This window comes from Cervus canadensis, chromosome 2 (genome assembly GCF_019320065.1).
Source record: "Cervus canadensis isolate Bull #8, Minnesota chromosome 2, ASM1932006v1, whole genome shotgun sequence".
Lineage (NCBI taxonomy): Eukaryota > Metazoa > Chordata > Mammalia > Artiodactyla > Cervidae > Cervus > Cervus canadensis.
In genome coordinates, this window is record NC_057387.1 from 28,524,232 (window position 1) to 28,550,785 (window position 26,554).

At 36.7% G+C, this 26,554-nt stretch overlaps 2 protein-coding genes and 1 long non-coding RNA gene across 10 annotated transcripts in view; 2 read left to right on the forward strand and 1 right to left on the reverse strand.

Moving 5' to 3' along the window:
* Positions 1 to 9,391, forward strand: part of RSBN1 (round spermatid basic protein 1) — a 39,773-nt gene extending 30,382 nt beyond the window's left edge. Inside the window, exons 5-7 of the mRNA XM_043460190.1 lie at positions 6,149 to 6,316; positions 7,510 to 7,618; positions 8,253 to 9,391. Of these exons, the coding sequence (XP_043316125.1) occupies positions 6,149 to 6,316; positions 7,510 to 7,618; positions 8,253 to 8,726 (751 nt within the window). The 3' untranslated portion in view covers positions 8,727 to 9,391. The remainder of the gene's footprint in view (positions 1 to 6,148; positions 6,317 to 7,509; positions 7,619 to 8,252) is intronic.
* LOC122436330 lies at positions 411 to 5,252 on the reverse strand. Its single transcript, XR_006268001.1, has 2 exons — positions 5,124 to 5,252; positions 411 to 1,392 (listed from the first exon to the last, which is right to left on the reverse strand). It is a non-coding gene; the product is annotated as an uncharacterized LOC122436330 (long non-coding RNA).
* Positions 9,392 to 15,050: 5,659 nt separating the features above from the next.
* PHTF1 (putative homeodomain transcription factor 1) overlaps positions 15,051 to 26,554 on the forward strand; it is a 77,937-nt gene continuing 66,433 nt past the window's right edge. For 7 of the 8 annotated variants that reach the window (XR_006267996.1, XR_006267994.1, XR_006268000.1 and 4 more), the window contains exons 1-3: positions 15,054 to 15,606; positions 15,919 to 15,993; positions 16,611 to 16,667. Coding sequence is in view for 1 of the 8 variants with exons in the window: in XM_043460191.1 (XP_043316126.1) it covers positions 15,949 to 15,993; positions 16,611 to 16,667 (102 nt within the window). In the remaining 7 variants the exon portion in view is untranslated. Of the gene's footprint in view, positions 15,607 to 15,918; positions 15,994 to 16,610; positions 16,668 to 26,554 lie in introns of all 8 variants that reach the window. The other variant, XR_006267999.1, reaches the window with a different exon arrangement.

Below are 26,554 nucleotides of genomic sequence, written 5' to 3' on the forward strand. Positions count from 1 at the left end.
CATCATTTCTAAATGACTATGTAGTTTTGACTGTATGGTTGTATCAAGATTCATTTTACCAATGCTTTATTAGTGTAAATTTTTTTAGTATATTGATAAATGATATTTGGTAAACATGACAGTGGTGTGCTGGAACCAGTTTATACCAGCTAATAGGGCCAATATTAGCCTCGTAATTCCACATTGAGTGAGATCACATGAATAGCTTGAAATTGGCCATGTTGGAAGTATTTATACCACAGAAATCAGCAAATCAGCTATTAGGTTGGTACAAAAGTAATTGCAGTTTCGGACTGTGAATTTTAAATGATTTTAACTAGGCTCAAACACTCTTTATTAGTCAAAATAGGAACCATTACAGTCAACGACAGCTGTACAACCAGCAGTGTACTACAACGTACAACAACCAGCGAAAAATAAGTTTGTTTATTTCTGTAGCATAAAAATCCATGCTTGGGGATCAGCAAACACTTGGAAAGCATTTTCTGCCTCATGCTGGTTGTGGAAGCATTTTCCCTGCAAAAAGTTGTCAGGATGCTTGAAGTAGTGGTAGTTGGTTGGCAAGAGGTCAGGTAAATATGGCAGATGAGGCAAAACTTCATTAGCCTAATTCATTCAATTTTTGAAGTGTTGGTTGTGAGATGGGTGGTCAGGCATTGTTGTAGAGAAGAATCGGGCCCTTTCTGTTGACCAATGCCAGCTGCTTGCATTGCAGTTTTCCATGCATCTCATTGATTTGCTGAGCATACTTTTCAGAGGTAATGATTTTGCTAGGATTCAAAAAGCTGTAGTGGATCAGACCGACAGCAGACCACCAAACAGTGACCATCACCTTTTTTTGGTGCAAGTTTGGCTTTGGGAAGTGCTTTGAAGCTTCTTCTCGGTCCAACAGTGAGTGAGCTGGTTGTCAACAGTTGTTGTATATAATCCACTTTTCGTCACACATCACAATCCAATCGAGAAATGGTTCATTGTTGTGTAGAATAAGAGAAGATGACACTTCAAAAGGATGCTTTTTTTGATTTGCAGTTAACTCATGAGGCATTCACTTAGCGGGCTTTTTCATCTTTCCAACCAGACAACCATAGAACGGTCGAGGTTGAGTTCTTCGGCAACTTCTTGTGTAGTTATACGAGGATCAGCTCTGATGATTCTTTCAGTTGGTTGTTGCTGTCACCTTCAAATGGCTGGCCACAGTGCTTCTCATCTTCAAGGCTCTTGTCTTCTTTGCAAAAACCCCTTGAACCACCGCTGTGCTCTGTGTTCGCTTGTAGTTCCTGTGCCACATGTGTTGTTGATGTTGCGAGTTGTCTCCGCTGCTTTAGGACTCATTTTGAACTCGAATAAGAAAACTGCTCAAGTGTGCTTTTTGTCTAACATTATTTCTATAGTCTAAAATAAATACAAAGTAAACAGCAAACAATAAGTCATTAGCAAAACATAAAGCAAGAAATGCACATTAAAATGATGTATAACATAATCACATTTATTTAAGAATGTATTCAATATTAAATGGCAAATTTCAACAATGAAAACTACAATTACTTTTGCACCAACCTAATACAAATCAGCCATCTCCCCCACTAAAGCCAGTTACTAAACGTGTATGGTACATCATTGTGGCTGGCTAGTGGGTTGACTGGCTGGTTGGTTGATATGTAGGTAGGTAGGTAGATATTTTTTGTGTATATGAATGTTTATTTTCTTAGTAGAAATTGCTAAAGGCTCAAAGTATATACAAATTTCTAAATGACTTCCAGAAATGTACCAATTTATATTTCCATCCACATAGTAAGATAGTACCCTTTCCCCTGTACCCTCCACTGACATTCTCTTTTTTCATCTGAGACAAAAATATGTTATTTTAATTTGCCTTTTTTGAGGGTTTTGAATTTCTTCTTCTGTGGTTCCCTTTTAATTTTCTTTACTTTTATTTCCATTGGGATGTTGTTTCTTTTCTCTTTACTCACAGAAAGTTTTATTCATATATTGTCAGATTTATCTTTTCCTCTGAGATTTCTTTCTTAGTGGCAAATTTAGAAAGGCCTTCTCTCATTTAGTGTTACAGAATACATTTTCTCCTAGTTACATATGTGATTTCAGTATTATGTATTTAACCTGGTGTTGATTTCAGTATAGAGGGAGAGATTCTGTTTAACATTCTTTCCAAGTAATTAGACAGTTGTACCCACATTGTTTATTTAACAGTTTATTATTTCTCCACTAATCTGAGGTACTATCCAACTTAATTTTTATTGGGATTATATATTCTTAAGAGAGGCATCAAAAGCACTTTGAATTAGAATGAGTAAATCAGAACTTAAACAGTAATGTCATCTTTATGTGTTATTGAGAATGTCCTGTTGCTGAAAATGATGAAATCAATGTAGAAGCTGTTTAGTTATCAAGGGCACTGCAAATGAAGATGATCTTTAAATTTATGAACTCTAGAGTTAAAGAAATATATGCACAGGGTTTTAAAACATCAAACAGTATAGGGGGTTTATAATTTTAAAAAAATCCTGGCCACCTTTTCCTCCAGATGGAAATACCTTTTTTTCACCAGAGGCAAAAATGTTTTCTGTTTTCATGGTATACTCGGTAGGGATTCCTCCCTTTGGGGATTTCCAGATAGTTAAATGAGTCGTACTCTAGCCTTTTCCTCCCCCTTGTACTTTTTGTCAGCTGTCCTTATACATTGTTGAGATTAATTCATGTTCTGTTTTAAAACTGTAATTAGGCTCTATATGCTTTGTCAAGAGGAGTATTCTAAAATTTGAAAGTCAGTAAATGGCATTTAAAATAATATGGATAGTAAGTTTACTGGAGGCTAAAATTCATTTATTCTAAGGTTCGAGTGGTTTGTTGTCACTCAAAGGAATAATAAACAAAAGGATCTTTTCTATATTTCACCTAGATACTGAAAATCATGCCACATTTTAGTTTGGTTCATATTTGGATCTTGCTGGTTATTTTTGAATTGTTCTGTTTTTCTTATTGTTTCTGACTGCCTTTTTTGAGGGGATTCTATACACTTTTCTTGACCATATTTCTAATATCTTCTATTCTTTCTATTGTTTAAGATTGGGCTTCCCTGGTAGCTCAGACGGTAAAGAATCTGCTTGCAAAGCAGGAGACCTGTAATCCCTGGATTGGGAAGATCTCCTGGAGAAGGGAATGACAGCCCACTCCAGTATTCTTGCCTGGAGAATTCCATGAACAGCAGAGCCTGGTGGGGCTATAGTCCAAGGGGGTCACAAAGACTTTTTTCTAAAATCACACTGACTTTATGCATGGCTTTGGCTAGTGCTTCTTTTTGGCTTTTTTTTTTTTTTTAATAGCTTCTTTGAGGGAGAATATTATTACGTTGCATTCTTTGCTTTTATCATACGCTCAAGAATCCAGAATTTCAACCATACTATGTGGTCTAACACATCCCTTTTTACCTGGAAATGTTTTGGAGCTCTGTGTTTTTTTACCTCAGTGTGAAAAGCTTATTTCACAGTTATCTACCTAGTAGTTCCCATTTAATGCTTTTCTACCTTAACTTACGGTTGTCTTCTTTCTGGGTTTATTTTTCTGCTTGATCACATACTCATTATAGTCTAAGAAAAGGAAGGTATTGAGTGATCATAATGTCTGAAAATTTCTTTTTCTATTGTTAAATATGATCTGTAGTTTAGCTGGAGTCTACAAGGTGTATTTTCCTTAGGATTTTTTAACATTGCCCCAATGTCTTCTGGTATCTAATATTGTTTATGAGAAATCTTAATGCCAGTGTCATTGTTCTTTTGTAAGTAACCTATTTTCTTTTCCTCTCTGGGAGCTTAGTTTCACAATGACACATCTGTGCTGGGGTTTTTAATTCCTATTCTTCTGTTTTAATCCTTTTTGTTGTTTGGTGGGTTCCTTAAAGTTAAAAATTCATGTCTTCTTTCATTTCTGGAAATTTTTCTTGTTTAGTTGCTTCAGTAATCTCTTCATTTCTCTATTATTTGTTTCTGTTGTTGCTTGTAACCAAAACCATTGGTTTTGGAAACTGCTGTTTGTTGAATAATAGATCTCCCAGTTTGATTATCCTCATATTTCTTATTATCTTTCTGCTTTCGATTTTGGGGCATTTACTTGACATTTGTTTTCTGACAAAATTCTTAAATTTCAGTGTTGTTTATTTTGGTGTTTTTTCAGGCTGCTATAGACTGTCTTCACGTCTCTAGTGATTCTTAGTTGACTTGTTTCTATTTAGAAATAAAGCATTGGGCTTACTGGGCATTCTTTTTGTATTTCAGTAAGGCTTGTCAATAGGTAGGTTTCACTTTAGAGTTAACAGACATAGAAGTGGACATTAAAGGATATGTCCAAATGCCAGAAGATTGTGTGAGTTTATATAGTAAGTTCGATGTGTTTAGAGAAGAACATGCAGGATTTTTTGGCTGAAAGTTTATCAGAATGGTTTTGGTTACAGGCAACAAAATTGATTCAAACTGGTTCATAAAATAAAATTTGTCTTGTGTTTCAGGAAGTTCAGAGAGGTTGACTCTAGGCAGCTTATAGTCAGTGGTTCAGTGTTGTCAGCGAGGAACAAGGTCTTTTCGTTTACTCTCCTCTGTCGTTTCCCTACCTAGGCCCTCTGTTTACAGTGGCTTCCTCTATGGTTGCTGCTGGATGGCGATAGCAGTTCTAGGTAAACGTCTGGATCTGGTTAGAGCTAAAGAAAGAAAAGAGTGTTTTCTTTTACGACTTTCTTAGGAGCCAGGGAGCTTCCCAGAAGTCTTAGCAGATTTCCTCTCATATTGATTGCTAGCCAGAATCGGTTTGTGCTTATTCCTATATCGTTCACTGGCAAGGGGAATGAACTTAACATAGTTTGCCAGAACTCATCAGGATCCATCTCTGGAGCTTGTGAATGAGGGTAGGGACAGAGACCTAATAAAAACTAGAGTTCTTTCAAAGAAATTAAGGTGAGAGATATGCTGGTGGGTCACCCTCTGTATGAGTTTAAATACCTGACCATATTTCTGCCACTGGAGTGGCAGGTGACAGGTTTATTTGCATAATTTCACTTTACTTGCTCTTTTTTTCAGCTGTACTTCCTTTCTGTCCATTATCCTCATTTTACTAACCTTTGAGCTGCCGTGCCCTTCTGGTTGAGTCCAGGCCTGTGGCTTTCTGGACTCACTTTCGTTAGTCCAGAAACACCTTTAATCACTTTAATCATCTTTCATCTTCCAGAAATGTGTTGATGGTGTTCATTTACTGATTCATTTTCTTTTGTTGCTAAACATTCATTCCTTTACTGTCACCTTTAAATGATTATATTTAGAAGGTTTTGAGCACACAAAAAGCAGAAGATAATGTAATAAACTCCCATGTATTCAATAGCAACAGTTACCAATTCATAGCCAGTTCTGTTTCATCTATAATCCCATCCATTCCTCCACTTCTATTCCCCACCCTTAGTGCATTAACTTGAAGTCTTTTACTTCCATTTTCATGTGGAAGGAGATGTAGATGCTCAGGTTGCCATCTTCAGTTAAGTCTAGTAGAATGCTTTGAGACTTAAAAATGACTCCAGGTATAAGAAACATACAGCCTTGAATTCTGAATCAAATTTTCTGTTACTAGGCAACTCATCTTTTGGTAATTTCTTATTTCATATTAGAGTACAGCCAATTAAAATTGTTGTGATAGTTTCAGGTGGACAGCAAAGTGACTCAGCCCTACATATACATGTATCCATTCTCCCCTAAACTCCTCTTTCATCCAGCTTGCCCCATAACATCGAGCAGAGTTCCCTGCTATATAGTAGGTCCTCGTTGACTATCCATTTTAAATAGAGCAGTATGTACATGCTAGAGAGCTATATATATTTGTCTATTTATTTATAGTGTTTGTATATTCAAACACCACATTTGTGCCAGATCAGGGGAACAGCTGTCTTATTATCATGACATCATGACTGAGAAAAGGAGGTCACCCCATTCAGCATTACACTATGGCATGTCAGATGCCGATGATGGAAATCGCTGAACCTTCTCAGCCCTCATTTAAGATTTGGTATTTTAGTAGACTTTTTGTCTTACTGCTGTTAATTTTTTATGTTGCTGCTTTCTTCCTCCTCATTATTTTGAAACCAAATTGACTACAGATCAATGAATGAAATTAAAAATCTCCAGTACCTACCTCGGACCAGTGAACCCCGGGAAGTCCTCTTTGAAGACAGGACAAGAGCTCATGCTGATCATGTAGGTCAGGGGTTTGACTGGCAGAGTACGGCTGCTGTTGGGGTTTTGAAAGCTGTACAGTTTGGTGAATGGTAAGTTAATGGGCCTCAGTTGCAAGATTGAGTCCACATTTTCTTAAGGCAGCATTAACCAATTTGAAAAGTTGGAAACAGTTTTAATTGTGGTAAAATATACATAACAAAATTAAAATGAAAATCTTAACAATTTTTAAGTGTAGTAATGTTAAGTATATTCACATTGCTGTAAAACAAATCTCTAGAACTTTTTCATCTTGCAGAACTGTAACTCTATACCTTTTATTCAATAACTCCCCTTTCTCCTCTCCCCCAGTTCCTGGCGAACATCACTCTATGAATTTGACCACTTTAAATATATCATATAAATGGAATCAAACAGTTGCTGTCTTTTTGTGATTTGACTTATTTCAGTTAGCATTGTATCCTCAAGGTTCATCCATATGGTACCGTGTGTCATAATTTCCTTCCTTTTAAAGGCTGAAAAGTACTTCATTATATGTATATACTGTGTTTTGTTTGTCCATTTGTCTGTCAGTGGACACTTGAGTCGCATCCACCTTTTGGCTGCTATGAACAAACATCTTTTCACAGCCATGCTTTCATTCTTTTGGGTATATACCCAGAAATGAAATTGCTAGATCATATAGTAATTCTATTTTTAATTTTGGGAGCAACAGCTATACTAGCTTTCTTAGAGGTTGCCCCCTTTTACACTCAGTTAGGGCCTGGTTTTAACAAGGCTCAGAACATATTTAAAAGCTGTATTTTACTTTGTTTTTAATATTTATGCCTTTAGGGTCTTCAATATTGTAGAGTTTGGTTTGATCTTTAGAATTAGAGTTCAGTCATAGGTTGACAGTAATATTTTAAGTTAAAGATTATTTTTTTTTCCTACTCTATACTTTAAAAACTGGAATGTGTGGTATTTGTGTTTGAGATGTATTCTGTCCATTTCTTTCTGTCAAGATGATGACGTCCAGTGGCATGGAGATGGTGGGGCAAAGTGGTTAGATGATTTAGTCATTGATGTTTAAGTTTTATAACAGCTAATTTTAATTATTTAAAAATCACTTTATTGATGTTTTATTTTTTTAAGTTGATGAAAGAAACAAATGTATACTTTGTCCTTAGGTGTTATGCATCTATTTCTTTGCTAGTGTAGCAGTTCCAGGAACAGGAAGGTTGAAATTGTCATCATTTTCCATGATGAGATGCTTGTTTCTAAAACTTGATTTTGTCAATCTTAGGAGTGACCAACCTCGCATAACCAAAGATGTGATTTGTTTTCATGCTGAGGATTTTACTGATGTTGTACAGAGACTTCAGTTAGACCTTCATGAACCTCCAGTTTCCCAGGTAAGAACTTTGCTTTTTCATTGCTCTTTGAGTGAGATCTTGGAAATTAAGTATCTGTACTTATTTAATTTTGCATTTTATCTTTTAGTTGGATACATGGTATAGTGAATTTAATTTCATTTTAAAAGCTGTTTGTGGAGGATGTTGAAAATCATTAAAATGGAGCTTCCCAACCAGAATGCTTAGGGTCTCCCTTCAGTCATTGGGATGCCAAGTGGGCCTGAGGTGGTCAGAGGACCCAGGATGCTCAGTTTTGGCCATGAGCAGTCTCAGCTGTTAACCAAATTGCACTGTGTGCCCTCACCTACAAAAGGCTGGAAGACAGTGAAAGAAACAGATAAATGTTGCCCTGGCATGGGGCTAAGAGTATTGATATTTAGTTGCATTTTGAATTATTTAGTGATTCTATAGGCCAGTCCTAATTTTAACCTGTACTTTGTTACTAGAAAAGTAGTAACATATGAGGAAAAATGTATCTCAGGAATTGTAGGAAATTGTAGTAAATTGTATATTGTATAGTATTGTTTGGCTTTAATTTGAACCTACTGTTTTCCTGTGCTGATTATTTTATTTGACTTACTAATCTTTGCATATTTTACTTTAAAATCTCATGAAACTTTTTTCTTCTTTTTAGTGTGTGCAGTGGGTAGATGAAGCAAAACTAAACCAAATGAGGCGGGAAGGCATTCGTTATGCTAGAATTCAGCTGTGTGACAATGATATCTACTTCATCCCTAGAAATGTCATTCATCAGTTCAAAACAGTGTCAGCAGTGTGCAGCTTAGCCTGGCATATAAGGCTTAAACAGTACCACCCTGTTGTGGATGCCTCTCAGAACACAGAAGGCAGTTCTAATGTGGACTGTGATTTAACTGGAAAGCAAGAATTAGAAGTTGACTCCCAGTGTGTGAGGATAAAAACTGAATCTGAGGAAATGTGCACAGACACACAGCTTTTGACAACTGCTTCATCGTCCTTCCCACCTTCATCTGAACTTAATCTACAGCAAGATCAGATGACTCAGTCTATTCCAGTTTTAAAGGTGGAAAGTAGACTGGACTCTGACCAGCAACACAGTCTACAGGAACATTCAAGCACTCCTGTGTGATATGTATATATTCAAACACATTTTTTAACTTTTTTAAATTTTGATGTGAAGTTATAGTTTTATAACTGGCTTAAGTTAAGTTTTATTGGAGAAATCTTGCCTATAATTCTATAAAGAGAAATGACATTCCACAAATGTCAAGCATATCTTTTTTACACAGATTATGCAAAGTTAAGAGTTGTATCTTATCCCGTTAGTACAGTATGTAATAGTGGGTCTGCTGCTACTTTCTGTTTTAAGGTGTGAGGTAACAATTCAATCTCTTCTTCAAATCAAAATGAGAATTCTCTGGAATAACAGATTCTTATTTAGTAAATTAATTCACTTCCTTTAATTTTATCTTGACTTGTCTCTTGCCATTTTTGCTGTTTTTACGATAGAAGATCAGATTCATGATTTAGTACTTGTGCTTTTATGGCACAGTTCCTGTTTCTACAGTAAAAATGGCGTAGGTTGCAGGAAAGAGGTCCTGCATCTTGTGCGTGGGCAAGTCGTTTGTTTGGTTTCAACCATAAAGAGCAGGTAGTTTCTAAGGAGTTCAGTGGCTCTCTGATTTCCTAACAAAAGAGAAAGCACAGCACTTTCTGATCCAACTGTTTTTTTTTTTTTTGTATCTGTTATTTAAAGCCCAGTGGATATTTCAATTAAAAATATCTAAAGATGAATAGTCCTTGGTCATTCATTCTCCATGGTTCATTAATCTCTTCTAGAATACTTGGTAACTATGGAAGATATTTTGGGTAAAAGAGATAATGTTGACATGATACTCTATATTGTTCTGCTTCCTAGCATCCTCACAATTTGTGTGGACACTTTTGCTTCCTAAACTGATCATGAGTATCAAACTTATAGAATGATATCTATTTCTCAGATGAGGCTGCCATATTTTGTGCATGAAACTTAGGAAAAACTATTTTTGTCACCTAGCATCAACCTCTTCATGATAAAGATCTGTTGAGATACTTCAGTTCACAGTTTCAACTGGTGAATACCTGGGTTTATTTATTATTGCTCTGTGTTGCTACTGTCTAATAAAGAATATGGCACTAGATTTCATCCTAGAGTTTCAGGTAGCCTAATCCTTATTAGTGCCTGAATATTTAACAGTTTTTTTTCTGAACAGGCACAGTTCATGTAGCTAGTGTAGTCTTAACTTTCTGTTATTTTAGAATGTTAATGTGATACACATTTCACTTTCTCTTAGTTAATAATATGATAGGCCTTTTGCTTATTAAAGGAAGAGTACTCCCCACACCTAAGGCCAGATTCTTGTATCTACCTGGTTATAGTGCAATTTGGAGATTTTTTTTTTCCTGGAGAGTGAGATTTGGAATATTTACATTAACATAGGCAAAAAAAGATGCTGCTTTATTATGTCTGTCACCATGGAAACATAGCTGCATCTTTTGAAATACAAATATGAATTTTCTCTAAAATATTCTGAAATAGGTTAAATCTTATATAAATATTACTTTGTGCAATATTGTTGTGTAGTTAAACGCATATTAGCAAAGTATAGAGGTCACTGTGTAAACCGATAGAAAAGTAACCATCAGCAAATACTGCAGTGATTAGTTAGAATCTGTATTATTCCTTATATATATGTATATGTATGTATTCTCTGTTACAAAGGATGAAGACAAATAGAGAAACATTTCAGTGTAAACCATTTATGAATTGGAAGTGATGTTGGTTTTAGTTATCTTTGTAAATAAGGTAATTAGAATGGTATGAAGAGTAATGTGATTATTGCAGGGGTGTTTCAAAATCCTGGGTATAAATTTTAGGGTAAATTCTAGTTTATCAAGACTAGTTTTTAAGGGACCTGCCTTTGAGGGTGTTTTTTGTTATTTTAGGGGGAGGGGGTGAATCACTGAGTATGTGGGTTTGGGTTATTTCTTGTTTTTGTTTTTCTGTCCAGAAGAATTTCATAGAGCTTTACCAGGCTGTGCAAAGTAAAATTCTTCTCAGGCAACATTTGCTTTTCAAAATAATCATGAAGAACAAGGTTGTTAAAGCAAAAACTTTTTATTTTTTTCTTGTCTTCCAAGATCCGATTTCCCCATCTCCCACTTGCCATCCAGCAAATGCCATCTGTCATCTAAGCTGGTCATTGCTAATAAACAAGGAGACTGTCTCCTGACAGCCAGCACTGTGTATAATCACTCAGGAACCAGCGGATCTGCAAAGACCTACAATCAAAAACAAATCCCCATTTTCTTTTTATAAAACATTCTACCCTCAACTCCAATATAACATATTGAAAAGAGTATAAAGATGTTTAAAATCATGTACTAATAAATTCGTTGTATGTTAGAACTGCAATAGAACTGAGAGAGAAACATTTAGCTAGTAATGTATCTGGAAACTGAATGTCCTATGTGAGTATTAGATTTTAATAGCATGCTTTAAAGACTGATGAATATAAAAGCGCAAGTTTTGAGTTTGTTACTGCTTTAAAGCTGTATCCTAGTTTAGCGATACAAATGATAGCAACTTTTCTAAAATCATTAAATTATTTGGTTTGGTGGAGTGAGGCATGGAACAATCTGGCGTCTTCTGATTTGTAAAGTAGTGATGGCAGTGAAGTTGTAACTGAAGTTTAAGCTGATCTTCCTTTTTGGTATATTATCCGTTGTGCCAACTCTTTTGAGATTACTTGCAGAATGTGGCTATAAGTTTTAGTTTTTTGTGGAGCAGAGGGATATTTTTTAAATGTGCTTATGGAAAAGGATCCAGTAAATGAGTATTGGTAACTTAGTAATTAGAATGATCTTATGGTATTCACTTATCAGGAGAAAAGTCTTCCCCTTGCCCCAGAAGTCATACAGTAATTACCAGGATGTACTCGGAGTAGGATTATGATTCAAAGAAGTAGCCCAAATTCATAAAGCAATAATAATAAAAACGACAGATTTGCTTTCCCCTCCAAAGTTTTAACTCTTTACAAATGAATTCCTCGGCTTAACTCTACTTTTAATTTGCTAATTTAATACTTCGGATTTGTTTCACTGGTACTTTATTATTAATACTTCGAATTAAAAGACATTTGGAAGGTCCCCTTTCCCCTTAGAGACAGCTGGAATAACGACTAATATTAAAAGCTCTTGTAGGGGGAAAAAGGAGCTTATCAAATAAAATTATTTACTAAACCTTAGGAAAAGATGTTTTGCATCAGTCTTAATAGGCAAAAAGTTCATGCTTAGTAACTGGAGAGATTTTTGCTTATAGCTTTTCCCTCTATAAATACTGTCTAGAATGAAAGCTAATTTAGGAACAAGACTAACATTCAAAAAACCCTTAGTGCATATATTTTTAATTATTATTAGCTCATTATTAGATCATTTATTTTCATCTGTATTTGCCATTAAAATTTATTTGCATTTATATCTTTAGAATAATTGAGTTTGTGTCTTTTTGTTTTATCATTGCTACAAGTTTTATAAAAAGAAACTTTTCACTAGTACATGCCAGAGGTTCATATTTCTGCTAAGTATTAATTTTTTAAAAACAGATTGTCGCTGTATTTATTGGTCATGCAGTAAGTAGAGGAAATGTACAAGACAGATGTTTTTCTTTAGCACATGGACCTATCCTCATCCTGAAAGTTTGTTGCTTTAAAAGCAAGTTATCTCTCCATAAATATTATGGCCTTCCATTTTCTTCATACATCTTTTAGGATTCACTTGTGCATGTAGTTGAGACCAGTGTCTCTTAATATAGCACTTTTCAATTCTCTCTAAAAAACTTATGTACTACTTCTATCACATGTTGTAAATTTTCATGTAATAGTGTTTTCTGTGACTAAACTCCATTTTGATTGGCAGCTAAGACTTTTTTTTCCTGTGGCTTTAATTTATCTAAGAGGTCTTTGCATATAGATGAAATGTATAATTTGCCTGGCGGACTATTTGCGTTTTGTGGCCTTAGTTTGTTTATTGACATTAATGAGTGTTTTAAAAAGGTTTTTAATGAATAGTCTTAAATCTAAATTTGTGTGAATAATAATCCTTTTAACACAGTGCTTTTTTGTAGCTGTCTAAGTGTGTTAAATTGTTAAGCTATTTCTTTGTAAAATAGGACAATGGAATGCATAGTTTTTTTTTTCCTGTAAAGTATTTTTTTAATAAACAAAGTCTGATTTGTCCTTTACTGATGTTTCATGACAAAATGAATAGCACATAGGAATTCTGGCTACCTGGAACCTGTTTTTAAAGTATTTATCCCTCCTCTGTTTTCTGTTATTTTGTACTATTTTAGAAAATCTTGACTTTTCTAAGGAAAAGGTTATAGATGCCAGGGTAAAATTTCATCCATATCAAGAGGCAGTTAGTTTGTGGGGAAGAAGGAAAACTATGCTTGGCATTGTGGCAGTTAACCCTCTTAACCCCATAAATTGTTCTATATCTGAGAGAACAATCTTAAATTTTTGATCTGGGGATGTTGGTATTTTTGAAAGCACATGCATGCAGTGTTAGTTAATGAACATGCTCTTACAGACGTTTCAGATTTCATTGCTGTATTAAGTGACATAACTCAGTGCTTTTTTCCTCATCAGTTCTTATTTGTGTGAACTTCTCATTAATTAAGGTACCTTTCCTAAGCACTGATAGCCCTTGCTTATGATTAGCAAAGGAAAAGGAAAGGAACTGATGTTTTTTGAGTAACTGTTGAGGAGATTGGGACGACAGGATGAGATGGTTGGATGGCATCACCGATTCAATGGACATGGGTTTGGGTGGACTCCGGGAGTTGGTGATGGACAGGGAGGCCTGGCGTGCTGTGGTTCATGGGGTCACAAAGAGTCGGACACGACTGAGTGACTGAACTGAACATTTAATCCTCACAGCCTTGAGTAGGAAGGTAACAATACAGTCTCCATAATACAGGTGAGAAAACAGGCTGTTAGACCAAATAAATTACCTGAAGTTACATAGTGGGAGCAGGAATTTGAATGCAGTTGTGAGCTCAAAGCCCATGCTTTGTTCAGTAAGAGCCTTAGGGAGCACTGTAACTTTGTAAGTGGGGCTCCTGAAAGACGATTTGCTACTTACTAGTTTTCCCTAGTTTTACCTGATTGCAGTTCTTCCAGGAACTCCCCCTAAAGCCTCTCTGTGTGCTAATAAAGTAAAATGCTAAATTAGTGTAACTTTACGTCTTAAAGCAAATATTTAGATATACATAAAATGACTTTTTGATTAGTCATTCTTCCCGTGCTTTTCTTTAATCAGACATTCCTCTTGAAACCCAACAGAACTTTTAGCTGTGAGGACAGGAAAAGCTGTCAAGAAGCAAAAGCAGAAAGGAAACCACTGCCAATGTGTGGAATATAAAAATAAGCCTGGGTAAAATAATTTTAAATTATTCTGTGGGAGTTACTTTTATCTTGGTAGATTTTCCTTATCCGTGAAACGGGAATAGTAACTTCCATTTATGTCGATTTGCTAGCTAATCCGAAGTTAGCTAGCAAACATTTACAACTGCCCATCTTAGGCTTTCTAGACTGGTCTAATCATTATCTCATTAGCTTTAAACGGACCCAAATGCTACCATTGCATGCCAAGCAAGGTCACTGCTTCAATTGAGGTTAGAATCACCGTTCGAGTTCAGTGTTCCGTTAATGGCCAAAGAAAAAAAAAGGTATAGGAGAGGAAAGCTTGCTTAAAACCTTAACCTGTTCTTACATATTCATCTGAGGTCACAACCGGTCCTTTCTCCTGACCTCTGTCAGCCTGCTTGAATTCTTAACTTACAAACAGTTCCGCTCACCACCTGCCCCATCCTAATTGGGAAAGTGCCTTGGAACTATCCTAAGCCTTGGCCCCTCTCTTCCTTTATTTACCCTTGAGCACCCAGAAAGCTGAAGTCCCAGAGCTGTTGGGAGGCGGGAGAGGAAGGGATTTAATAAGCCGCAGATTGCCAGGTCTTTCGTTGCAGAACAGCGTAAATTCATGAAAACATTTGTTCCTTCAGCAAAGGTTGAGAAACTGTAGGCCAGGCTCGTGCCGGGCCCTAGTTTCTGACCTCATGGTGCCCCCAGCCCACTGAGGAAGGCCGACAGTAAATAATGAAGCACAAAGAAATATAAAACACAAGGAAAGCCGAGTGTTGCAAAGAAACGAACAGGGAACTATTGAAATATCTGGACCGACCTCCTTTAGATGGATGGCTGGGAAGTCATTTCTGAAGAAGTGACCTGAAGGGTGAGCTGAGGAAGCTGCGCAGGGGCCCATACCGCCGCGGTGCAGCTCCCCAGCGCCTCGGTCCCGAAGCCTGGCGGAGGCTCGGCGGGAAGGCCCCGGGCCGGGGGCGGAGCCAACTTCACAGCAAACCCCGGAAAGCGGAAGCTGCAGCCCGGCTGCACCGTGGTCTGCGGAGCTGCTGCTTCCCAGGTCTGGGTCGGCTGAGTCACGGCCCCGGCCCGGCCCGGCCTAGCGAGGACGTGTGCCCGCCGCCCCGAAGCAGCTGCCACCCGGGCCCTTGGGACCTCTGCACTTGACTTTTCCGGCCGGGCACAAAACCTTCGGCCGTTGCCGTAGCGACTGGCAGTCTAGCGAATACCCCCTTCACTTTTTATCGCCCTCCTTTCTCAGTTCATTGTTTGGTTATTTTAGGGTCAGTCCGATGACCCTATAGGTCGGGCTTGGAGGGCGCCGGCTCTCTGGCAGCAGGCTGCCCTCGTCTGGGCGCTGGGCAGCCGGCTGCCTCCGAGGTTGGGGCGGCCTCCGTGGTCTCCATGGTAACGGCCCGGCCGGCGTCTCTGCCTCAGGGGGAAGATGCGGCCTGCAGGGTCCGCCGCCTCGCCCCCGGCCTCACGGGCGGGCCGGGGCCAGTGAGAAGGAAGGTCCCGGCCGCCGGACGGCGGGGCATTGGTCACCAGGTGAGTGCCGGACCTTGGAGAGCGGAGGAGGTAGGGCGCGGGTCAACTCCACCAACCTCCCCTCCTCTCTTGCTTTCCTGCATCCCTAAACACACCGGCACAAAATCTCTTAGAGAAGCTCCGGTCGCCGCTGCGCCAGAGGGGTTTTTTTTTTTTTGGTATGCTCTTTTTTTTTTTCCTGGCAAACAGCCGGAAAACGAGACGGTCAGCAGCTTATGGAGAGGCTGAGAGAAGCGTTTTTTGACTTCTATCCAAACTGGGAAAGTACCTTTAAACTACTGGACTCACCGACTGGTTCTCCTTCGTTTTCAGTGAAATCCCGTTCTCTGGCTGGAGACACAGATGGCCTCAAATGAGAGAGATGCTATATCGTGGTACCAAAAGAAGGTAATATCAGTGTATTTTTATTTGTAAAGCATGCTTCCTGCAGAAAGCTCCCACAAAGAATACCTATCATGTTAGTTTTTAATGAGTTTGGTAGTGCAGTGTATTCTTACATGGTATCTCAAATGGAAAGCCTAGTGTACAAGGTCACGAGGTCTTTTGAATTCAGTTCCAGGTCCCCGCATGAGATTTTCAACCTCTTGTCTCCAGACTACATTCACAGTGTCACAGCAGTGCTCTGAGAGTTTGCTTCTCATCAAATTGCTGTTTTTTTAGACATAAAACTTTTATCTGCACGGATCAGACTGTTACTGTCAGCAGTCTTAATGAGCTGCCCGTTACCTTTTATTTCTGTTTAGTTTTCTACTGATACTTTTTAAGTGGAAATATCTTTTAAGATTGATATTTAATTTGAAATATTTTGGACATTGCTTCCAGCTAAGTTTGGGATTTTGAAGGAAATAGTCCTTGGAAATAATAATTTATCCTAGCCTCAGAAAAGCACAGACATTTCCCAGATACCATATAGACACTTGAAATAGTTTCATGACTTTTGTGAGACGTGGCCTAAGTAAAAGAATTTCCTTTCCATCATTTAAGTAGCCTGCTTCTTATTTCAGATTGGAGCATATGATCAGCAGATATGGGAAAAGTCAATCGAACAGACTCAGATTAAGGTAAACTGATTTCTTTGATTTTTTTTCCACTTTGTTTTACTGCATTAATGTGTTGTAAGTACTGGATTGTACTTACTTTTTTTTTTAAAATATTTACTTATTATGTGGCTGTGTTGGGTCTGAGCTGTGGCATGTGGGATCTTCCTTGTGTCACGGGGGATCTTTCATTACGGCACACGGATTCTCTATTTGTGGTGCAAGGGCTCAGTAGTTGTAGCACACAGGCTGAGTTGCTCTGTGGCATGTGGGATCTTAGTTCCCTGACCATGGATCGAACCCATGTCCTTCGCATTGCAAGGCAGATTCTTAACCACTGGACTGTCAGGGAAGGCCCTGTACTTACTTTTTAAAAAAAACCTGCACTTATCCACTAAGGTATTCTTTGTTCTTTGAAGTTTATAAGGAAAACAACAGTACCAGTGGGATGATAAGTGACAATTAACATTTCGCCTCCATATGAGAGGAACAGAAAGGGGGTGGTTGGTCTATGATCAATTTGAAATCAAATATCCAGTATAAACGGAACTGTGACTCTTTTACTGGCATAGGTAAGAGTTAGTTGTGGTAATACAAGGCCAGTTTGCTAGAGCTTCAAGGTTTTCAGGTGAAGCTGTGAAAAGGAACTATCCAGGTTTTTTTAGAGCAACTCCTCCTCCTCACCCCTCTCCTCCTTCCTTTTCTCCTTTACCCTTGCCTTTTGTCCCCCACCCCTCCCACTCCCTCTTCCTCTTTTTCTTCCTCTGCAAGTCAGATAAAATCCATTTGTTACCTGAATCACTTTTTCAATTACTGGTTTAGAGTATGATCTTAAGTATTTCAGGTTCTTAAATGTTTTTCTACACTACTTTTGGATCTGAGCAGTTTCTTGGAGTTATTTCATGCTAACCAAGCAACCAAAATTGATGTTATTCAGATGCCAGTTTATTAATTTATAATAGGGGAAAGAAGGGTTAAATAATCTAATGTTCCCAAACCAGAGCTGTGGGATCAATATGTGTTGCGGGAGTGGGGGTGTTGCAAATTTAGTCATGGAATTGTTGCTTGGTAGCCATATGTAATTGCATAGTCTTGAGAGATGTGGAACAGCCTCAAGACCATCCTGCCCTTAAAGTATGTCTATTAACCTTAATATTTAGATCTACAGATTTAGGCTCTTACCTCCTTGGAAAGTACTGAATAATGGCTGGCAGATTCTTGTTTTTGGACCTTTCTTTTTAAAAGATCTTTCCTCAGACCCTCTGTTAACAGTAAAAAAATATTTATGTCTGTGTGTTATGTTGCTTCAGGCGTGTCCGACTCTTTGCAACCCTATGGACTGTAGCTCACCAGGCTCCTCTGTCCATGGGATTCTCTAGGCAAGAATACTGGAGTGGGTTGCCATGCCCTACTCCAGGGGATCTTCCCAACCCAGGAATCAAACCCATGCCTCTTAGGTCTCCTGCATTGGCAGCAGGTTCTTTACCATTAGCACCACCTGGGAAGCCCAGTACAACTTAATAGTTTGTTCTGTTTATCCCCAAGTCAGATTGGTTGGGCTGGGACATTTAAATCTCAGCTGAAATACTTTCAGGGCATGTTCTTTTTATAAGCCAATCAACTAAGAAATTATTAGAAATACATGGTACTTGGCTAACTTTTCACAATTTTGTACAGTCTCTGATGTTTTATATTAATAGGAGATGGGGTTAGGATGAATAAATCCCCCAGTTTTATATTGTAGCTCTCAAATCCTGTCCTGTTGTTCTTTGGTGAGCTCCAAAAGTGTGGGTAGTTAAGTCTGGTATAATGAAAAGCGCCCAGTACTAGGGGTTGGATCTCCTTTTGTGAGCTGTCTCTAGCTTTGTGATCTTGAAAAAGCCCTGTGGTTTGACTGGTTTTGGTTTATTTATGCTTTAAAAGATTTTACTTCCTGCTATACAATTTCTTTACCTACCTCTTTCCTCTACCTGATTTAAATATTTCCACAACTCTTATTTCCATGCCATTTTATATATACCCTCCTTTTGGTACACTGTATCCTGTGTTATTTGTTAACCTGTGTGTTTTCATGGACCTCAAGGACAGGAATTGCATTTGTATCCCATTTTTTAGAACATCTTGATTCATACTAGGAACTTGGTGTTTCTGCATTCGATTAAAGCCCACCTATTATGTATATTTTTAATCATTGTTTTCTCATAAGGTAATCGTAACACCTCCTTAGTTTAGCAGTGGAAAGAATAAAATTAAAGAGAACTCTAAAATTTACTGTTAAGGTGCCAAGGCCTCCCAGGTGCTAACAATACAGTCAACAAGACACACATGGTTCTTGCCTTCATGAATTTCACAATCTAATGGTGGTGGGAGCAAAACCATGTTTTTAAGTGTGTTTAAGTCTTAGATGAAAACTGACAAAAGTATAGGTTACAAAGAAGTATTTAATGCAATTTAAAACAGATTACACAAATATAATGATTTTTGAAAACTAACATCAGATGACAATATAATAAAATTAGAACTTATATAATAAAAATATAATTCAAAGTTATAAAAAACATAAATTTAAAAAATCTTAACTTGGATCATGAAAAGTGGTAGGCACTGTACTACAAACATTTATTGAGCTACTATATTTAAAGCATTTTGCTAGGTACTGATTACAAGGAGAAAAAGTATTTACAAAGAGAAGTATAACAATTGTATAAGGGAAGAATAAGTAGCTCAATCTGGTTGGAGTATAAGGTATTAAATGAGATTATATAAGTCAGTTTGGAGTTGAGTTCACTGATCTAAGAACTTTAGACACTATATTATAGAAAATGAAAAACATTGTATGGTTTTGAGTAGAGGAGGCACATCATATCTGTTTTTTTGGAGGATAGAAATAAAAATGTAGTTATAACAAAATTTGTAGAGGGCTTCCAAAGCAATGCTTGATGAAATTATATCACTCTAAATGTCTGTATTAACAAAAGAAATGTCTAGATTGATTAGGAAGAAAGAGTCACAATGATTCAAGCTAATATGAAAAGAGTCAGAAATAAGTCAAAATAAAGGGGAAGAAATATCAAAAATAAAACTAAAACAAATGTTCATGTATTCTTTATTTAACAAATATTTGTTAGCAGCTACCTATCATGTGTAGGCAATAGGCTAGGCAATATGTCTGTATAATGATGAACAGAAACATTCAACTTTTTTTTTTTCATGAAGCTTATGGTAATGTGGGAGACAAAACAATAGTAAAATTAATCCTAGTAATGAATAAAAATTGCTTTGTGATAAATGCTAAGAAAGAAAGCTGTTATTTTCAAGCTGTTAGAACAGGGAAATGGACCTAGTCAAGGAAGTCAGAGAAGCCTTCCCTGAAGAATTGATGTGTCAAATGAGATCTGAAGGATAAATAACAGTTAATTAGGTCAAGAACAAATACACTAATCCTACACAAATTCTTTCATAAAGCCAAGGAGAAAGTGTGCTTCCCAACTCATTTTAGGAGACCAGTATTACCCTGATTACAAAGACAGCACCAGAGAATTTGTTGTAACCCTACTACAAAGCTACAGTAGTCCAAACAGTGTGGTTTGGCACAAACATAGATAGATAGATCAGTGGAATAAAATAGAACATCCAGAAATGAACCTACACTTATATGGGCAATTAATCTACAACAGAGAAGGCAAGAATATACAATGAGGGAAGGACAGTCTCTTCAATAAATGGTATTGGGGAAGCTGAAAAACTACATGCAGAGACTCAAGCTGGACTGCTCTCTCACATGATGCACAAAAATGAATTAAAAATAGATTTAAAACTTGAATGTAAGACCTGAAACTATAAAACTTCCAGAAGAAAACATAGGCTGTACAGTCTTTGACATTGGTCATAGTAATATTATTTTGGATACATATCTTCAGTCAAGGGAAATAAAAGCAAAAATAAACAGGGCTCCAACAAACTAAAAGACTTCTGCACAGTAAAGGAAACTATCAATAAAATGAAAAGACCACCTATTGAATGGGAGAAGATATTTACAAATGTTTTATCCAAATATACAAAAAATTCATACCAGTCAGCATCAAAAAAAGAAACCTATTAAAAAATGGACAGAGGATCTGAATAGACATTTTCCAAAGAAGACATACAGATGATCAACAGGCACATGAGAAGATGTTCAGCATATTAATCATAAGGGAAATGCAAATCCAAACCACAGAGAAATATCACCTCACATGGCAGAAGAGCTATTATCAAAAAGACAATAAATTACAGTTGTTGGTGAAGATGTGGAAAAAAGGGAACTTTTTGCACTTAGTGGAAATGTAAATTAGTGCAGCCACTATGGAAAACAGTATGAAGATTCCTTAAAAAATTAAAAATAGAACAACCATGTGGCCTAGCAATTCTACTGTTGGGTATTTATCTGAAGGCAACAAAAACACTAATTAGAAAAGATACATGCACTCATATGTTCATAGTAGCTTTGTTTACAATAGCCAAGATAATGGAAGCAATATAAGTGCTCATCAACAGATGGATGGATAAAGATGTGGTATCTATATACAATGGAATATTACTGTTACATAAGAATGAAATCTTGCTGTTTGTGACAACATGAATGGCCGAGAGGATGTTATTCTGAGTGAAATAGTCAGAGAAAGACAAAAACTCTATGATTTCCCTTAATATGTGGAATCTAAAAAATAAATGAACAAATATAACAAAACAAAAAAAGCTATAGATGTAGATAGAGTAAACAGATGTTGCCAGAGAAGGGTTACAAAGGGAAAGAAATAGGTGAGGGAGATTAAGAGGTACAAACTTCCAGTTGCAGAATGAATGAGTCACTAGTATGAAATGTAGTGTGGGGAATATAGTTAGTAATTATGTAATATCTTTGCATGGAAAGATGATAATTAGACTTGGTGATCATCCTGAACTGTATAAAGATATGAAATTATTATGTTGTATAACATACTGTTTTAGGTCAATTATATTTCAAAAACAAACTCAGAGAAAAAGAGATCAGGTATGTGATTACCAGGGGTGGGGAGTTGGGGGAGGGGGAATTGGATGAAGGCAGTCAGAAGATACAAACTTCTAATTATAAGATAAATTAGTACTAGGAATGTAATATACAACATGATAAACATAAATAATGCTTCTATATGTTATATATGAAAGTTGTTAACAGAGTGAATCCTAAGAGTTTGTATCATAAGGAAAAAAATTTTTTTTCTATTTTTTTAAATTTTATGAGATGGTAGATGTTCACTAAATTTGTTGTGGCAATCATTTCATAATGTATATGTCATATCATTATGCTCTGTACCGTAACTTAATACAGTGTTGTATGTCAATTATATCTCATTAAAACTGAAAGAAAAAAGTCCTACCTGAGACACAATACGGATTTTTTAATAACTATAATACTGATTTATTTTTTAAAAAAAGAAATTTGTCCTAAAAATATGCATTGGCCCCAAAATGTAAAAATCTTTAATAAAATATTCACAAACCAAATTCAATAACATACAAAATGGATGATCTACTGTGACCCAGTGGGATATCTGAGAAATGTGTCATTAGTTTAAAATTTGAAGATGATATAATATACCGTATTAATGGAATAAAGGGTAAAACCACATGATCTTTTTAGTAGGGACAAAAAACATTTGACAAAATTCAGTGCCCATTACTGATGAAATAGTAAGTAATATTCTCAGTCTGTCAAAGGATGTCTATTAAAAACCCACTATAGTTAGGGATTAAAGACTTGAGTGCTTTGTCTCTCAAATCAGGAACAAGCAAGATGTCTGCTCTTAACATGTTTTGTACTAGGGATTCTGGCCTGTGCAGTAAAGCAAGGAAAAGAAGTGAAAGGCATTGAGCTGCAAAAGAAAATGAAAATTGCCTTTATTCATGATGACTTGATCCCATATTTAGAAAATGCTAAGACATTACTAACAATAAATGAGTTTAGCAAGGCCTCTAGATTTAAAATCAATATAGAAAAATTATTTGTATCTTTGTATACCAGCAATGAGTGTTCTAAAAATGAAATTAAGAAAACAGTTTATTCATAGTTGTATCAAAAATATTAAAATACTTAAGAGTAAGTTTAACATAGCATACGTGAGACCTGTACACTGAAAACTACAGAACATTGCTAAGAAAAATTAAAGATGTGAAGAAATGGAGTAACATTTCATGTTTGGGGTCTGAAAGGCCTGACATTGTTAGGATGGCAATCCTCTCTAAATATATTAATATCTATAGATTCATTATAATCCCTTTAAAATTCCAGCAGGCTTCTTTTTGTTTTGGTAAAAATTGATAAGCTAGTTCTAAGGTTGATCAGGAAGGCAAAAGACCTAGAACATTCAAGATAACTTTAAGAAGAACAGAATTTGAAGGCTTACTACATCCCAAGCCCTTGTGGTTCAGATGGTAAAGAATCTGCCTAATGCTGGAGACCTGGGTTTGATCCCTGGGTTGGGAAGATCCCCTGGAGAAGGGAAAGGCTGCTCACTTCAGTATTCTGGCCTGGAGAATTCCATGAACTGTATAGTCCATGGGGTCGCAAAGAGTTGGATATGACCGAGCAACTTTCACTTCACTGGACCCAAGATTTACTGTAAAGCTGTAAATAATTCAGATAGTATAGTATTGACATGAGCGATAGATCAATGGAACAGAATAGAAAATCTAGAAATAAATCCTTACAGTTTTGATAAATTGATTTTGACAAGGATGTCAAAACAATTCAACGAGAAATGATAGTCTTATCAACAAATGGTGCTGGTACAATTGGATATCCACATATATAAAAATAAACTTTTAATTCTTACCTCACACTATACAAAAATTAATTAAAAAGGATCGTGGGCTTAAGTGTAAGAACTGAAAGTCTGAGGTTTTCTAAAAGGAAACATAGAAGATTGTTCTTACCTTAAGATAGGCAAAGATTTCTTAGAAAAATGGCTATGAAAGAAAAAAATTTTATAGATTGGCTTCATAAAAAATTAAAACCTTAAAAAAAAAATTAAAACCTTTCTTCAAAATATTCCATTTTAAAAAACAAAAAAGCAAGCCATGGACTGTGAGAAAATATTTTCAAGTCGTATATTTATTAATATGTAGAGCATTTGTACCTGTGATACATAACTCCTACAACTCAGAAGACAAAAAAACCCAGTTTAACAATGGGCAGAAGATTTGAATAGATATGTCACTAAAGACAATACCTGAAATGATTGGGCCTGTCCAAAGATGCTCAACGTTACTAGCGAAGTATTAATTAAAACCACAGCAAGATACTATTATACACCTGTTTGTTGTGTTCAACCACTCAGTTATGTCTGACTCTTTGCAACCCTATGAATTGCAGCATACCAGGCTTCCCTGTCCTTCACTATCATCCAGAGTTTGCTCAAAGTCATGTCCATTGAGTTGATGATGCCATCCAACCATCTCATCCTCTGTCACCCCCTTCTCTTTCTACCCTCAATCTTTCCTAGCCTCAGGGTCTTTTCCGACAAGTCAACTCTTCGCATCAGGTGGCCAAAGGATTAGAGCTTTAGCATCAGTCCTTCCAATGAACATTCAGGACTGATTTCCTTTAGGATTGGCTGGTTTGATCTCCTTGCTGTCCAAGGGACTCTGAAGAGTCTTCTCCAACACTGCAGTTTTAAAGCATCAATTCTTTGTCATTCAGCCTTCTTTATGGTCCAGCTCTCACATCCATACATGACTACTGGAAAAACCATAGCTTTGACTATTGATCTTTGTTGGCAAAATGATATCTTTGCTTTTTAACATGCTCTTTAGGTTTGCCATAACTTTTCTTCCAAGGAGCAAATGTCTTAATTTCATGGCTTCAGTCACCATCCACAGTGATTTTAGAGCCCAAGAAAATTAAGTCTCACTGTTTTCACATCTATTTGCCATGAAGTGATGGGACTGGTTGCCATGATCTTACTTTTTGAATGTTGACTTTAAAGCCTGCTTTTTCACACTCCTCTTTCACCTTCATCAAGGGTCTCTTTAGTTCCTCTTTGCTTTCTGCCATTAGGGTGGTGTCATCTGCATATCTGAGGTTATCGATACTTCTGGCAATCTTGATGCCAGCTTGTGCTTCATTCAGCCCCGCATTTCACATGATGTACTCTGCATGTAAGTTAAATAAGCAGGGTGACAATATACAGCCTTGATGTACCCCTTTCCCAATATTGAATCAGTTCATTGTTCCATGTCTGGTTCTAACTGTTGCTTCTTGACCTACATACAGGTTTCTCAGGAGTCAGGTAAGGTGGTCTGGTATTCCCACCTCTTTAAGAATTTTCCACAGTTTGTTGTGATTCACACAGTCAAGAGCTTTAGCATAGCCAATGAAGCAGAAGTAGATGTTTTTCTGGAGTTCCCTTTCTTTTTCTGTGATCTGATGGTTGTTGGCAATTTGATCTCTGATTCCTCTGCCTTTTCTAAATCCAGCTTGTACATCTGAAAGTTCTTGGTTCAGGTACTGTCAAAGCCTAGGTTGATGAATTTTGAACATTACTTTGCTAGCATATGAAATGAGTGTAGTTGTGTGGTATTTTGAACATTCTTTGCCATTGCCCTACTTTGGAATTGGAATGAAAACTGACCTTTTCCAGTCTTGTGGCCAAGGCTGAGTTTTCCAAACTTGCTGGCACGTTGAATGCAGCACTTTAACAGCATCATCTTTTAGAATTTGAATTAGCTCAGCTGGAATCCCATCACCTCCAGTAGCTTTGTTCATAGTGATGCTTCCTAAGGTCCGCTTGGATGTCTGGCTCTAGGTGACTGATAACACCGTCGTGGTTATCTGGGTCATTAAAACCTTTTTTGTACAGTTCTTCTTGTATTCTTGCCACCTCTTCTTAATACCTTCTGCTTCTATTAGGTCCATACCATTTCTGTCCGTTGTTGTGTCCATCTTTGCATGAAATGTTCCCTTGGAATCTCTCATTTTCTTGTCTTTCCCATTCTTGTCTTTCTAGTCTTTCCCTTCTATTGTGTTCCTCTATTTCTTTGCATTGTTCACTTCACCTCTTATAATGACTAAAATTAAAAAGACTAACCTTACCAGGTGTTGGCCAGGACATGGAGGAACTAGAATTATCATACACTGCTGGTGGAAATGGAAAGTGGAAATTAGTTGGATGGTTTTTTAAAAATTTAAATACATACTTCTCATATGACCCAGCATTTCTATATAGTTACCTATGTGAGAGAAATAAAAACAGAGGAACATATTCAAATATTCATAGCAATACTATTCCTAATTACCAAAAAATCTAGAAAAAAGTCCAAATGTCTATCAACTTGTGAGTAGATAAATAAATGTTTTATATCCATACAATGGAATATGACTCAGCAATAAAAATTGTTGATACATGCTACAACATGATGAACCTCAAAAATGTTATGTACGTAAAAGGGGCCAGACACAAAAGACTATATTCTGTGATTCAGTTTACATGAAATTTCTAGAAAAGGCAAATCTGTAGAAATAGAAAGCAGATAGGTGTTTGCCTATTGCTGGGGGATAGGAATACAGATTTATTGCCATTCTTATTTTTCAAATGAGGGAAATGTTCTAAAATTTGAATGTGATAATGGTTGCACAACTCTCTAAATTTACCAGAAATCTACCAAGTTAATTACTAAAACTATACCTAAATACGAATGAGTTTTGTACAGTATTAATTACACCTCACTATGGCTATTTTCTTAAATCACACCAATAGAAAAAAAACAGGAGAGATCATAATGTAGTACACAAGAAATTCATGTATATTCCCAATGAAATTTGTCTTCTAAAATTTTTAATTAAGAGAATATATTAAATCTAAGATTATTTTCAGTGATGAAGCTCAACTTGG